The sequence below is a fragment of the Oncorhynchus tshawytscha genome, linkage group LG21 (genome assembly GCF_018296145.1).
Source record: "Oncorhynchus tshawytscha isolate Ot180627B linkage group LG21, Otsh_v2.0, whole genome shotgun sequence".
In the NCBI taxonomy this organism is placed as follows: Eukaryota; Metazoa; Chordata; class Actinopteri; order Salmoniformes; family Salmonidae; genus Oncorhynchus; species Oncorhynchus tshawytscha.
The window spans coordinates 16,274,058-16,289,721 of NC_056449.1; the positions used below are offsets into that span (position 1 = coordinate 16,274,058).

The window sequence follows — 15,664 nt, forward strand, 5'->3', positions numbered from 1 at the left end:
TTGCCTTCAGGCAAAGGTTACAGTCAAAGGAATAAAAAGAGACAAGAAAAGGACAGAAAAGTGGTCCATGTAGGTTCTCTGACCAATATGTCACCTTCTAAATCATCAAATGTGATTATTTCTCCCGGAATAGTGTTATGATACTCACTTTTGTAAAACCCTCAAACCACTTTGATAAATAAAATCTTTTTCCTTTATGGTTGACAATAAACAAAAATATCTTCAATATCTAGGTGTATATTTGGGGAACAGGGATATATTTTCTCCAGTGTGACATTGCAATCCTGTAGAAGCCCTTTCCTATATCCATGGACAATTTCATAAGTGAAAAGTGACCATTTTGCTTGTTAGGTGGGGGAATTGAGATTTTGGCTGACATTGCATCCCATGAGTATTGCTATGAAAAGTTTGTTTAAATGAGTATGTACATACCTGTACATAATGAAGCATTAAGTACATATATGCAAAGATTATGGTTGGAGGGAATGCTCTGTTTCATCAATCTGTTTGGTGCGTAAGCATGGTGCAAGATCAAACCAATAAGAGTAATACCTTTAGATACAAATGTGTACTGTACACGGTTCTGTAGTGTCTTTAAAACCAATCCTGTACTTGGGCATGTAAATAGAATTTCAAAAGCTTGATTATGACACCTGTTCCTTTCGGGTCCCCTGTGTAGAGATTCAGATCATTTCGGAGGATCCGTTGTGGACAAGCTCACTAGCAACAGCAAGAACATTTGTCACAATGTCCTGGCATTGTATCCAATACGATGCCATAGTTGGGGATTGCACTCCCGTGTCCTGTTATGGCACTCTGTAGTACTTTTTCCATTCCTAGTAAACCAAAGGGTGATCCTGATACTCTGATTTCTTCACTTTAAAGGGCCCAGTGCAGTCAAAAAAGTATATATATTTCCACACTATGAGGTTGAAATAATACTGTGAAATTGTGAAAAGTATGGTAATGCCTTTTTAGTGTAAGAGAAATTTAAGCTGTTTTGGTGGGATGGAGTTTTGGCCATTCTGGTGACAACACCTGGTGTTAAATTAGTTAATAGACCAATAAGAAAGAGTTACAAACCTCTCTGCCAATAAAAGCCCATTTTCAGTTTTCCCCTCTCCACTTAGACCACTCCCAGACAGTCCTAGCAAAATTCTTGCTTGAGAAATGTATTTACTTGAAAACAATCACAGTAAGGTACTTCAATGTTACCTAGAAAATGTATGTCAAACAAAAACCAATGATTGCAAAGTTAAACAAACCATATAACTCTATGCACAAGAACTGCTTTAAACAATTTTTTTAAATATATTTTTTATTTTTTACAAAAAGACATTTCATTGAAGAACAGTGCAGATGCAAAGTTTGGCCACAGAATGATTTGTGCTGTTGGTGCCGTCATTCTGTTACCAAACGTTGCATCTGCAATGTTCTTCAAGTGTGTTTGTAAAAATGACTGTGGAAATTAATAAAACTAGTTCTTGTACATAGAGTTGTAGGGTTTGTTTAACTTTGCAATCATTGGTTTTTGTTTGGCATACATTTCAAAGAGAAAAATCTGAGCCTCAGCATCACTCTGTTACCATGGAATTGCCCAGTAGCATTCTCCTGAAGTAGTGGGAAATGTTGTTCCATTTGCAATACAAATACATAATCCTTAGAGCATTCCCAACATATGGATTCCCAGATTCACAAACCATGTTAGATCATTTTCATGTTAAAGCGATGAGGTCCAGCTTGTCCCTCTGCCCCTCCATCTACAGAGGTGCCATTAGACTTGGACCGAGGGACATATTCAATATCTATGTTGTTTTTATGCTTTCCCTTGCCCCGGCTCCAAACGAACAGTAGCAGAAAGCAGAACAAGACCACCCCCAGGAATGTGAAACATCCCATTGCTGTCGACACTAAGATAGTCTTTAGGTCCAAGCCGTAGGTCACGTTGCTAGTCCCATTGGTAGTGGCATTGCTGGGATCTGTGTAGTACTGGGTCCTGTTTGCGTAGAGCGACCCCAGACTTTTCACTGCTAGGGAGGCCATCAATGAGTCGTTACCCGCCGTGTTGGTAGCCATGCAAAGGTACACGCCACCGTCCTGCACCTCGGCCACCTTGATCTCCAGCGTCCCATTGTTGTGGACTTTGACTCTACCGTAGCTCTTGTTGGTGAGGAGGCGCCGGCGTGGGGACAGCCACGACACCACTGGCCTGGGGATGCCTTCAGCACTGCAGTGTAGTTTCGCTGACTGGCCCTCGTCCACTGCTATCGTCTGTGTCTTGTTCTCCCGGATTTTTGGCTTGGTGCATGTCACGTAATAGGATAGCAGGGTCTCCTTGAATTCCCTGAAAGGCCTGCCACGGATACCCTCAGGGGTGCTGCACTCTGGCTGCGAGTCGCCAAAGAAGATGGAGTGCCTTTTCTGCAGGATCCACATGAGGCGACAGTCGCACACCAGGGGGTTGTCGTCGATCAAGAGGACCTCCAGAGCCTCAGGGGCTTGGAAGACACCCTTCTCCAGGGTGTTCAAATGGTTGTGGGAGACGTTGAGGACTTTGAGCCACCAGAGGCCCTGAAATGCGTACAGTTCAATGGTCGACAACTGGGCCCCAACTAGATGAAGTTCCCTCAGGCGCACCAACTCAAACAGCATTCCCGCCTCGATGTGTCTGATGCGGTTGAAGGACAGGTTGAGGTGTGTTAGGTAGTGCAGGTGCTTTAGGGCCTGGTATGGGAAGGTGGACAGGTTAGTGTTGGTGATGAAAAGCGTGGTCAGGTTGAGGCTGTGTAGTGTGTTGGCAGGCACACTGTCCAGCGAGGTCCAGCTGTCAATCTCCAGGTGGCGCAGCCGGAAAAGCTTCTTGAAGGAGTATGCTTGCAATGTGCTGATGCTGAGGTATCGGAGGTGAAGTCTGACCAAGTTGTGCAGATGGGACAGGGCCTCAGTGGGCACCACCGTCAGGTTGCATCTCTCCAGGGTTAGTGTCTGTAGGCTCAGCAGTCCACTGAAGGCCCGGTGGGAGATGTACACCAGGTCATTGTCACCCACCTCCAGGAACTTCAGGTTGTGCAAGTCCTGGAACATGTAGTCCAGCAGGATGACGATCTTGTTGTCGCTGACATCCAGCCGTGTGAGGTTGGACAAGCCTGTGAAGACCCCCAGGGGAATAAGCTTGATGCGGTTACTTTTGAGACTGAGAGAGTGCATGCTGTACAGAGGGTTGAAGGCCCCCGGCTCCACATAGCTGATAATGTTCCCACTGAGGTCCAGATCCTCTAGTCCAGGGTAGGGGGCAAAGTCGTCCGGGTTGACGGCCTGCAGCTTGTTCTTGCTCAGGTCCAGGATCCTGGTCTCGATGGGGATGCCGTCTGGTATGCTCGGTAGGCGTTTGCGGTGGCACAGGACCGACTTGCTCTGGGCTGAGCAGTCACAGCGGGCGGGACATCCCAGGGCAGAACCCACAAAGACGGCCACTAGAGCCAGTCCCAGGAACGGTTGCCAGCATGAGAGGGCTGTGTGCAGCATGACTTTGCTCATACAGTCGACCATTCTGTCACGGCTCTACAAGAAAGAGAGGAAAAACAGACAGAAAGAACGCACAATTAGAGAGCATAAATTGGTAAAAATAAGGAATGTGTGAAAACCTTAATGGGTGTCAATACACATGTGTAAGAATGAATTTGAATTAAATTATTTTGGGATTATAAATGGAATCTTACATGACATCATGTTACTATTGTGTTAAAATTGACTGGCATCTTATCTCAATAAAAATGAAGGACATATTAGATTCTCTGATGCAAATGCCTCATTTTCAACATCCTGAATCATCCTTTCTTTCTATTGCAGTTTTGGCCAGCGATCACACCCCTATATCCACTGGCTCACTTAGTCAACATACAAGCACAACTCTTATCTTCCATTGGTTAATTCTCAGAATTGAAGAACAAATTGCCAAAAGTAATTTGCTACATAGGTTGTCTTCTCACACCACAATCAGTTCAAACAGTCTGCCGTCTTTTGTTGTGTTTTAGCCAAAGCAAACTGACGAAGGGAGAAGAGTGGAGAAGAAAGGAAACTGCCTGATAATTATTCTAACCAAGGACTTCAGTGTATATAGAAGGATTTCTATATATTAAGTGTAAAATCTCTAAGACAAACAAGTCCATAAGCAGCAGCTATGCAATGGGGCTTCACCTATGTACAGTGCCTTCTGAAACACCCCTTGAATTTTTCCAAATTGTGTTGTTACAGCCTGAATTTAATATTGATTAAATATAGATTTAGTTAAACTGGCCTACACACAATAGCCCATAATGCAAATTATGTTTTTAGAAATGTTTACAAATACATTTTAAATTAAAAGCTGAAATGTCTGTAACCCCTTTGTCATGGGAAGACTAAATAAGTTCAGGAGTAAAAATGTTCTTCACAAGTAACATAATAATGTACATGGACTAATTCTGTGTGAAATAATAGTGTTTACCATGATTTTTTAACTACCTCATCTCTGTACCCCTCACATACAATTATTTGTAAGTTCCCTTAGTTGAGCAGTGAATTTCAAACACAGATTCAACCACAAAGAACAGGGCGGTTTTCCAATGCCTCGCAAAGAAAGGCACCTATTGGTAGATGGCAACAAAAAGAAAAGCAGACATTTAATGTCCCCTTGAGCATGGTGAAGAACACCCATACACTACAAAGACACAGGTGTCCTTCCTAACTCAGTTGCCGGAGAGGAAGGAAACCACTCAGGGATTTCACCATGAGGCCAATGGTGACTTTAAAACAGTTACAGAGTTTAATGGTTGTGATCCTCAGAAAACTGAGGATGGATCAACAACATGGCAGTTACTCCACAATACTAACCTAATTGACAGAGTGAAAAGAAGGAAGCCTGCACATAATAGAAATATTCAAAAACATGCATCATGTTTGCAATAAGACACTAAAGTAAAACTGCAAAACATGTGGCAAAGGAATGAACTTCATGTCCTGAATACAAATGCAATACATCACTCAGTACTACTCCTCCTATTTTCAAGCATGGTGGTGGCTGCATAATGTTATGGGTATGCTTGTCATATGCAAGTGAGTTTGTTTTTAGGAGGAAAATAAACAGAATAGAAAAATTATACGGGAAAACCTGTTTCAGTCTGCTTTCTAACAGACACTGGGAGACAAATTCACCGTTCAGCAGGACAATAACCAAAAACACCAGGCCAAATATATCCTGGAGTTGCTTACCAAGACAGCTCTGAATGTTCCTGAGTGGCCTAGTTACAATTTTGACTTAAATCGCCTTGAAAATCAGTGATCAACAACCAACTTGACAGAGCTTGAAGAATATAACAAAATAATGATATTGTACATTCCAGGTGTGCAAAGCTCTTAGAGACTTATGCAGAAAAAGACTCACAGCTGTAATCGCTGTCAAAGGTGATTCTAACATGTATTGATTCATATTTAATATATTTGCAAACATTTCCAAAACATGTTTTCACTATGTGGTATTGTGTGTAGATATATGGGTGAAAAAAAACATCTGTTTAATCAATTTTGAATTTAGGCTGTAACACAACAAAATGAGGAATAACTCAAGGGTTACGAATACGTTATGAAGGCACTGTACATTCATATTGTCAAGTGAGGAATTGATAGTACAATACAATTTAGGGAATATGACAAATCTATTGCTAACAACATTGCTTTCACGAAGTCCACAAGCGATATGTTTTTGCTAAACCGAATTCAACCTTTTTTAATCAAAGATGTTCCATCTATTTCCATCTCTGTGTTTTTTCTTCACATAGAAACAGCTCTATTGTTAATACAGGAGCATATTGTCGGTTTCTCTGACCCTTATGCAGTGAAACAATGAACATGATTGTATTGATTTTCCTACACACAACCCCTCATATCTCACAGAACACACAAGCTGCAAAATGTTAATGGAAGAAGAAACATGATGGGAAATGCATGAGAATTTCCAGTCCAAACACAATTAATAGTGAACACAATCAACAAGTAGAAATTGTTGGAGGGCACAACCTAATGGGGAGAACATTAGGCTGGTAATTATACAGATTATCACAAAAGCTGCGAAGGCTAATAAATGAAGGTCCGGGAGGTTAATACATTTTTAAAATCCAATTTAAACATTAATTTAAATGGTGTCAAAACAAATGGTGGAAGAATCAAATCAATTACACTCTGAAATAGTAGCATCTGTAGTCAAGATGTGTCTGCTCAGGTCTTCAGGAGAAGAGAGTAGGGTAGTAATAGGATGGGATGAAGCCTTATTCCTTCACCTGTAATGTGTATTTTATCTGACACTCTTAAGTATACCAAACTTACTGTGGATACAAATACATCCCCTGCATCATATATACTGCTTTGTAGTTTGCTTGTCCTCCTGACCACTAGGAGGCCACAGTCTGTAGGCAGTGGTCAGTTCATATCAGCTCCCAACAACATAGACTTGATAGACAATATGTAATATGACAACTGTAAAGATATATTTGAAAAGCAAGTGGGAATACTGGGAGGAATTTAAATAAAGTCTACTGCATAAACTATGTCTTAAAACATTTGGTGGAATTTTGTACCGGATTATAAAATAATATAAACAATATGATTGTATATGTATGGTATACTATATTAATATGTAAAATATTCATTGAAGGGGCAGAAGGTATTTACAATCATTTCCATGGAATCCACTGCTCTTTATAGACAGATTGTGAAACAGGTTGTGAAAAGACTATTCCCGCTTCATCAGGTGTGTCATGACGTGCACTAAACTGAACTTTAATGAGAATAATCAGCATGACTCCCTGCGAGCACAAATACAGCATTAAAAAGTTTAGGAAACACAAACATGCCGTCATTACGGTATACAGTGAAGAATTAAACATGTCTACTAAACAATCATGTTTAAATTGCTACTACAAGATTATTATTATTATGATATTATTATTATTTTTCATATCCCATTTTAATGACTACATATGAAAACATAACTGTTTGGCCCACATCTATAATACAATAATAATACTAACATATTATGCTGTACACATACAGTACCAGTCAAAAGTTTGGACACGGCTAATCATTCCAGGGTTTTTATTTCTTTCTTACTATTTTATACATTGTAGAATTGTAGTGAAGACATCAACGCTATGAAATAACACATGGAATCATGTAGTAACTAAAAAAGTGTTAAACAAATACAAATACATTTCATATTTGAGATTCTTCAAAGTTGCCACCCTTGATGACAGCTTTGCACACTCTTGGCATTATCTCAACCAGCATCATGAGGTAGTCACCTGGAATGCATTTCAGTTAACAGGTGTGCCTTGTTAAAAGTTAATTTGTAGAATTTCTTCCCTTAATGTTTTTGAGTCAATCAGTTGTGTTATTTTGACTTGTTTAACAATTTCTTTGGTTACTACATACTACATGATGTGTTATTTCATAGTTTTTATGTCTTCACTATTAATCAACAATGTAGTCAATAATAAAAATGAATGAGTAGGTGTGTCCAAACATTTGACTGGTACTGAATGTAGTAAATATGTCATACATGTGTGACCAATATCCCCCCCTCCCGCCCGCAAGTACCACACACACACACCACACACACCCTCCTGCCCGCTAGTACCACACACAAACACACACACACACACACACACACACACACACACACACACACACACACACACACACACACACACACACACACACACACACACACACACACACACACACACACACACACACACACACACACACACACACACACACACACACACCTCTGTCCACCAGTGAAATAGCACAGTGAATTATGGAGAGTGCTTCTAATCAGGACAAGAGCAGGCTCATGATTGTACTCCCTCACCTGAGTCCGGTGCATAGAAAAGCTATTATGTACAGAGTGCACTATCATCATGGGCAGAACAAGCTAGAAGAGCTGCTCTGATGACAGCAAAATGCTACACTGACAAGACATTCAGACACAAATTAAGGCCAGGTTGGATCCTAGGTGGGTCTGATACCACTACTCTGATTCTGCATACAGTACATGTTGATCCTAGGTGGGTCTGATACCACTACTCTGATTCTGCATACAGTACATTTTGAGCCTAGGTGGGTCTGATACCACTACTCTGATTCTGCATACAGTACATGTTGAGTCTAGGTGGGTTTGATACCACTACTCTGATTCTGAGTACAGTACATGTTGAGCCTAGGTGGGTCTGATACCACTACTCTGATTCTGAGTACAGTACATGTTGATCCTAGGTGGGTTTGATACCACTACTCTGATTACGCATACAGAACATGTTGAAGAGCCATATGACAGTTGAAACAGTGGGGGTTGCTGGGAGAAGACCTTGTTACACTGGTGGTTGCTGGGAGAAGACCTTGACAAGCATGCAAAATGGATTGGCACTTGGAAACGGATAGATATTGTTTGTTAAAGTGTTGAATTCCACATGTAATATTTCACCACAAGCAGGTGTAAATAAAGTATTCCAACATAGTCTTCTCGCATTATAGTTATAGTTATCATTTCTTGATTAACCTAATTTCCATATAATCACTCAAAACACATGGGGCCTTTCGGCCTCTCGATGCTGCTCTTAGCTTTGCAAAATAACCCGGGGCCATTGACGTAATGCATGAGTAACTATGACGTGCCAGAGTGTATGGCTTTTGTCTCACATAGTCACAGCCAACACACATTGCCATCCTGCCCAGCACGACTTCACCATAGTGTTTCCCCATTCTCCCCAAGTGCTCTTGGCTCTCGCATCTCTGGGATGACCTAAGGGTGGCTAGCTGAGCGTTGTCCCTGAGACTGAGTGCTACATAAAAATGTAGGCTCATATTGCTGCAGCGCTCATTTGATAATACAGGCCGGCCGGCCGCCCTATTCGCTGTCTGAGTGTATGAATGCCAAATGAGCTTGCAGGAGATTGCAATCACTCCCCAGGTATCTTCCATGGGTCACCACAGCTTTCTCCCTCTCCCTCTCTCTCCTCTCTCTCCCTCTCTCCCTCCTCCCTTTCTCAGTCGATTGTGAACAGTACTTCTTCTCACAAAAACATCCACATAGGCAATACTGTAGAAGCTGTTCAATATTCAGTTGCATCCCGAAGGAAATGACCATGTTTAATAATTGAGATTCAATGGGAGATTCATTTAATTAAGAATCCATTGATGTTTTAAACAACCATTCCACTACTATTTCCCTTTTATAAGGCGTCAGTAAAATATAACGTGCCACACCAATAGATTAAGAAACATTTATGCATATTCACATTAAAAGTTGATGCTTTTCAAGACATCTTTAAAATTGAGAATACTCGCATATCACAGAGACTTGACAATTGTAACATTCACAGCAATAATAAATGTCAACTAGCTCACTTCCCTAAAAAATAAGTATTCAACATAATTTACTACAATAATTGATTGTTTATGCTCTTTGGATTCTGTGTAACTCGTCATTACGCATCTGTTTAGACTGAAAAATCCAAGCTCAACAGAGTTCGTATGCCGACTCAATCACAAAAAATGATTATCCCAGTGAAAGATGATAGCGACAGAGAGCACAGCCGACAGAGTATGAAATGTTTGGCCCATCTAACCCTTATGGTGATAAACCCACCCCAGAGAAACGCAATGGAACTCACTGTCATGTATTATTCCTAAGAGGTATTCATCTGAAGTAAATAGCATTCCAGGTCACACAACTAAAGCAGAGCTAAACGCAGTAAGCCTATGGAGGAGGCTTGAACAAAACCCCAAAACCCTCAAAAGGCAGGCACTTCCTATTTCCTGGTGTTTGTTTTTAGCCCAATTAGTTTGAGGATTTAGATCAAAAAACTTTGCCCCTATGCAATGAACCAATAAAAATCATTTGTGAAGTTGGCCTGGCCTATATCTCCACTGGAAGGTCTTCAGAGTATGTTTGATGTGGCCTTTGTGCTACCATCACTCCACGTAATGCCATGGCTGTTTACACTCAAAAGTGTCCCTGCGCTCCAGCCAGATGCTCCAAGATGGCCTCTTTGTTTAGACTGCAATTATCAAAGCTCTTTAAAGACCGTAATCAAAGTGTCAAAATGTGATCTGGAAAAAAAGGAGAGGAATTAACCCACAATGGAACTAAATTAAATGTAATCATCAACAAATACATTGGATGTTCTATCATGGGAGCTGGATTCTCATGTTTGGTTGCCTTGTACATTTATATTTATACAACCGGTGGGTCGAATCCTGAATGCTGATTGGTTAGAACCACATTCCAGACAGTGTCTATTCCACAAGTTGCCACCGGCTAAATCTATGATGTTAAAATGCTTATTTACTCTGTTCCATCTGACTACACAATCCATTGTCTCATCAGCCCAGCTATTTATTTTTATTTTACTAGGCAAGTCAGTTAAGAACAAATTCTTATTTTCAATAACAGCCTAGGAACAGTGGGTTAACTGCCTGTTCAGGGGCAGAACGACAGATTTGTACCTTGTCAGCTCGGGGATATGAACTTGCAACCTTCCGGTTACTAGTCCAACGCTCTAACCACTAGGCTACCCTGCCGAGCCGCATCTTGTTAATTCTAGTACACTCCACGTTACAGAGACAACATGCAGCACACCCCCATCGTTAACTACAAGATCGCACTCAAATACAGTACTAAGGGGCTAACATGCACATATTACATACATGTCAGCGCGGCTTTTTGATATTTACATTTCCCAGATATCAAGAATGAAATGACAGACAGTCATCATAATGTTAATTGTATGGAACATTGATTAAATCATAATTTGAATGAAGCCTTATGTCTTCTAATAACGCTTCCCTAAAGGAAAGATGTAATTAACTTGCAGGTTACTGTGTTGCCAGAGTGTGCAATTAACCCACCTTTTTTAAAGGGAGCGTCTGCAAGTAATCAAAGAGATAGGTGACGGTGGTAATGAGAAGGTAATCCTGGAACATTCTCTTCTTGGTTTATCCATTATTAAAATCATTTTTGTAAAGGATACCAGATGGCATGGGTTACAGACATATGGCCTGCCAAGTCGCAACATGACACTGGCCTATTCTTTAATAAGCTTGAGGGTTGCGTAACTAAAACTCTCTCAGAGCATGCACTGGTGTCTGTGTAAAGTATGGGATCTAGGTTGAAAACATCAAATACCATGAAGTACATTCTCCCATGGTGCTGTTACAATACCAGTGAAGCTCACTACTGTAGCTTAGCAACACTAGTACAATAACAACACTACTTTAGTTTAGCCACACTAGTACAATAACAACACTACTGTAGCTTTGCCACACTAGTACAAGAACAACACTACTGTAGCTTAGCCACACTAGTACAATAACAACACTACTGTAGCTTTGCCACACTAGTACAATAACAACACTACTGTAGCTTTGCCACACTAGTACAATAACAACACTACTGTAGCTTTGCCACACTAGTACAAGAACAACACTACTGTAGCTTAGCCACACTAGTACAATAACAACACTACTGTAGCTTTGCCACACTAGTACAATAACAACACTACTGTAGCTTTGCCACACTAGTACAATAACAACACTACTGTAGCTTTGCCACACTAGTACAAGAACAACACTACTGTAGCTTAGCCACACTAGTACAATAACAACTCTACTGTAGCTTTGCCACACTAGTACAATAACAACACTACTTTAGTTTAGCCACACTAGTACAATAACAACACTACTGTAGCTTTGCCACACTAGTACAATAACAACACTACTGTAGCTTTGCCACACTAGTACAAGAACAACACTACTGTAGCTTAGCCACACTAGTACAATAACAACTCTACTGTAGCTTTGCCACACTAGTACAATAACAACACTACTGTAGCTTAGCCACACTAGTACAATAACAACACTACTGTAGCTTTGCCATACTGGTACTATAACAACACTACTGTAGCTTAGCCACACTAGTACAAGAACAACACTACTGTAGCTTAGCCACACTAGTACAAGAACAACACTACTGTAGCTTAGCCGCACTAGTACAAGAACAACACTACTGTAGCTTAGCCACACTAGTACAAGAACAACGCTACTGATTGTTTTGTATCTTTGATAAGTGCAATGTATCGTCAGTACCAGTATGTTGTTGTGTCTGACATCCTTCCCTGCACATCATCCTCACCTGGCCAATGTTAGAATATACATTTATCAGCGTGATAAAATACCACAGGGTTCAGCAAGATAATGCATATTTTGGAGGGAATAAGGATAAACAAATTATTAGAATCACATTGTATGGACTTAAAATGGCAAATTATGACCTTATTGTTTAAAACCATTAGTCAAATGTTCTCCAAATATTGTCAACAATCAGAAGCAAATGAAAGGGAAAGCGGCTCAAGATTAACACACAGCTGCAACATAATTACCAACATAAGTGATGTGAGATAGAGAGAGAGAGAGATTTGGGACCACATCCATAACTATGAGAATCTAGGGCCTTAGGTGGGCTAATAACCCGCTCTTCTCCAATTGGCCTTGTGCTTTATTCGCATTGCAAAGTCAAACAGAATTTAATCTGTGTTAATTAGCTACACACTTTGGAAGATTGAATCAGCTGCTCTTTATAATTATGTCAGATAACCCTTGAGTTCGGAAGCAGTCAAAGAGCACCGTCAAATGGTTGGACCTCACTTTACCCACGACCAACCAAACCCTGCAGAGAGTATTTAACACCATGACTTACAATCTTAATCCCATGTTTAATAGTTATTCATTAATATGACTGAGCTGTGGAGAGGAACAGGAGCTTGTAAGCGTGGTTGAATATTTTGTAATTAAATGTGCCAGAATTGAATTATAATGGCAGCGAATGGATGACATTATTGGCGAGCCCTGGGTAAGTGATGACTTTCAAAATAAAAGTCAAGCGATGGGTACTTTAACCCTTAGGTCCATCATAGATGGGCATCAGGTAAACAGGAAGCAATTGGGAAGTCCTAAAGATTTCAGTTGGGGTTGACTAAGGTATATACTGCCTATTCAAATAGCAGAATTTCAAAGCATATATTTCTCGCTATAAACCACTACAGTCCCCTTACCATATCAACATGAATGTATTTCCATACTGCTATTGAGGTGACTATTCTGTTGTATAGCACCACTGTAAGGTCAAAATCCCTCAGTGGAAGAACGTGCTCTCTACCATGAGTAGGAAGTTCAGGAAAGGTACTTAATCTATCGTTAACAGGGCAGTAGTCTAAAAGGTGCATCCTGGGGATATAATATACATATGTCTCTGTAATAGCTGTAGAACGCTGTCATGTTAAGTTGCCTTTGAAGAAAATACAAGAGCCGGAAAACCTGGACTCTAAGCTCAGGCTTATTGCAACAAGCTACTGTATATATGGGGAGTGTAAGCTCGGTCTACTATAAAGTCCACAATGTGGATGAATATGTTATGATTAGCACAAGACAGCTATCAACACTGACGGTAATGTGAAGATCAACGTGTCCCAAACTATTCCCCGGAGACCCTTACACATTTGACATATTTGTTCTATCCCAGAACATCTCATTCCACTACAGTCAACCAGTCTTCAAGCCCTGGATGAGTTGCTAGCCATGCTAGTGCAGGCCTAGAACAAACATGTGTAAAATCTCGCGGTCTCAAAGGGCTGGGAAGGGAAACACTGGTGTAGATGAGTAATTAACTATAACATGTTCTATCTATTCTAAATGGCGCCTCTGCTAGCATCTATGCGTTAGCCAGACATAGGTCATGTTCCACGTCAGATAAAGGTAAGACTGTGGTTTTATAATAACCCTGTGGTACGTTAATCATGACGTCCGGCGCAAACGTTTTAAGACGTTGAAAACTGTTGGCTCCCATCTGTATTTCTACGCCCCACCAAATGATATAGACGCAAGCCTTTTACCAAATGTACGCACAAGCTAATGCAATTAATTCAAGTAAGAATGCTTAATGTACCACATAAAGCCGTTTTTAATGGGATAAACAGACCAACAGAATGTCTGGGAAGGAAGCATTCTTAGTTATCTTATGCCATTGGAAGTGAACACAGGTTGTTAGTGGACAATTCCACGGGAAAGGAATTGCGCTGAGACTCATATTTTTCAGTTAAAATGTATGCCAAACAAAAAACATTGATTCCAAAGTTTAACAAACCATTCAACTGTATGCACAAGGACTACTTTTAACAATTTACACTGAAAACATTTTTAAAAACTGGAAGAAGTGTGCAGATGCAAAGTTTGGTAAGACAAAATTGTTTTTTTGTGTCCACATTTTCCCAAAACTCATAAATATCTGCTCAGAATTAAGCTTCAATGATGTCTGCAGAAACAATGGGGTGTCAGCTATGACATGACACATTGAATTTTAAGCTCTGCACCCAAACAAGACCAAATGTTGTTAGTCCGGACTGGACCAAACCTGAACCAATCATAGACGTCTATATGTCACAAGTTTGGACATCAAAGCACAGCAAAGTAGAGCTAAGTAAAATACAGTAGAGTACATCACAGTAGAGCTAAGTGGAGTTCAGTACAGTAGAGTACAACATAGTTCAGTACAGCTCAGCACAATATAGTGTACTCAACTCTAGTGTGCTCTACTGTGTACTGTACGGAACTCTACTGTACTGTACTCTACTGTGTTGTACTTTACTGTGCTGTCTAAACTTGTGAACCCAACTGTGGTTTGTGAATGATTTTTTTAAAATTCCGTGCTAACGGAATAATTTGTTTTAATCTCTTAATTCATAAACAAAATTGATATCATAAAAAACACGAACTAATTAATAGGTCTACCTTTACTTGTTACTTCTGTGACATTTCATTATTCTCCCTCCTCATGAGGGTGAGAAATTAGAAAATATCTTAAAGATATACATTTTTTGTAACAGAATGTCAAGCCACAAGGCACTGTTTCTTAAACTTACAGAAGGCAGAAACATTTCTCCAAAACTAAATAGAAGTGTTGTCATTAGTCAGTAGCGCTCTTTACTTCAACATTAATGCAATCTCTTACACACTTAAATGTGGTGAGCTTCCGGCGCCGACAGAGATGGCCGCCTCGCTTCGCGTTCCTAGGAAACTATGCAGTTTTTTGTTTTTTTACGTGTTATTTCTTACACTAGTACCCCAGGTCATCTTAGGTTTCATTACATACAGCCGAGAAGAACTACTGAATATAATATAATAATAAGATCAGCGTCAACTCACCATCAGTACGACCAAGAATATGTTTTTCGCGATGCGGATCCTGTGTTCTGCCTTACAACCAGTGTAACGGAGTGGATTACATGCAGCGACCCAAAAAAACGACTCAGAAAAAGAGGGAAACGAAGCGGTCTTCTGGTCAGACTCCGGAGACGGGCACACCGTGCACCACTCCCTAGCATTCTTCTTGCCAATGTCCAGTCTCTTGACAACAAGGTTGATGAAATCCGAGCAAGGGTAGCATTCCAGAGGGACATCAGAGACTGCAACGTTCTCTGCTTCACGGAAACATGGCTAACCGGAGAGACGCTATCCGAAGCGGTGCAGCCAGCGGGTTTCTCCACGCATCGCGCCGACAGAAACGAACATCTTTCTG

General features: G+C 40.5%; 1 protein-coding gene across 2 annotated transcripts in view; it reads right to left on the reverse strand.

Moving 5' to 3' along the window:
* Window positions 1-1,198: 1,198 nt before the first annotated feature.
* The window catches only part of LOC112221038 (leucine-rich repeat and immunoglobulin-like domain-containing nogo receptor-interacting protein 2), a 303,359-nt gene continuing 288,893 nt past the window's right edge, over window positions 1,199-15,664 (reverse strand). For both annotated transcript variants that reach the window (XM_024383102.2, XM_024383101.2), the window contains exon 5: window positions 1,199-3,561. In XM_024383102.2, coding sequence (XP_024238870.1) covers window positions 1,705-3,549 — 1,845 coding nt within the window. In that variant the 5' untranslated portion in view covers window positions 3,550-3,561 and the 3' untranslated portion in view covers window positions 1,199-1,704. The remainder of the gene's footprint in view (window positions 3,562-15,664) is intronic.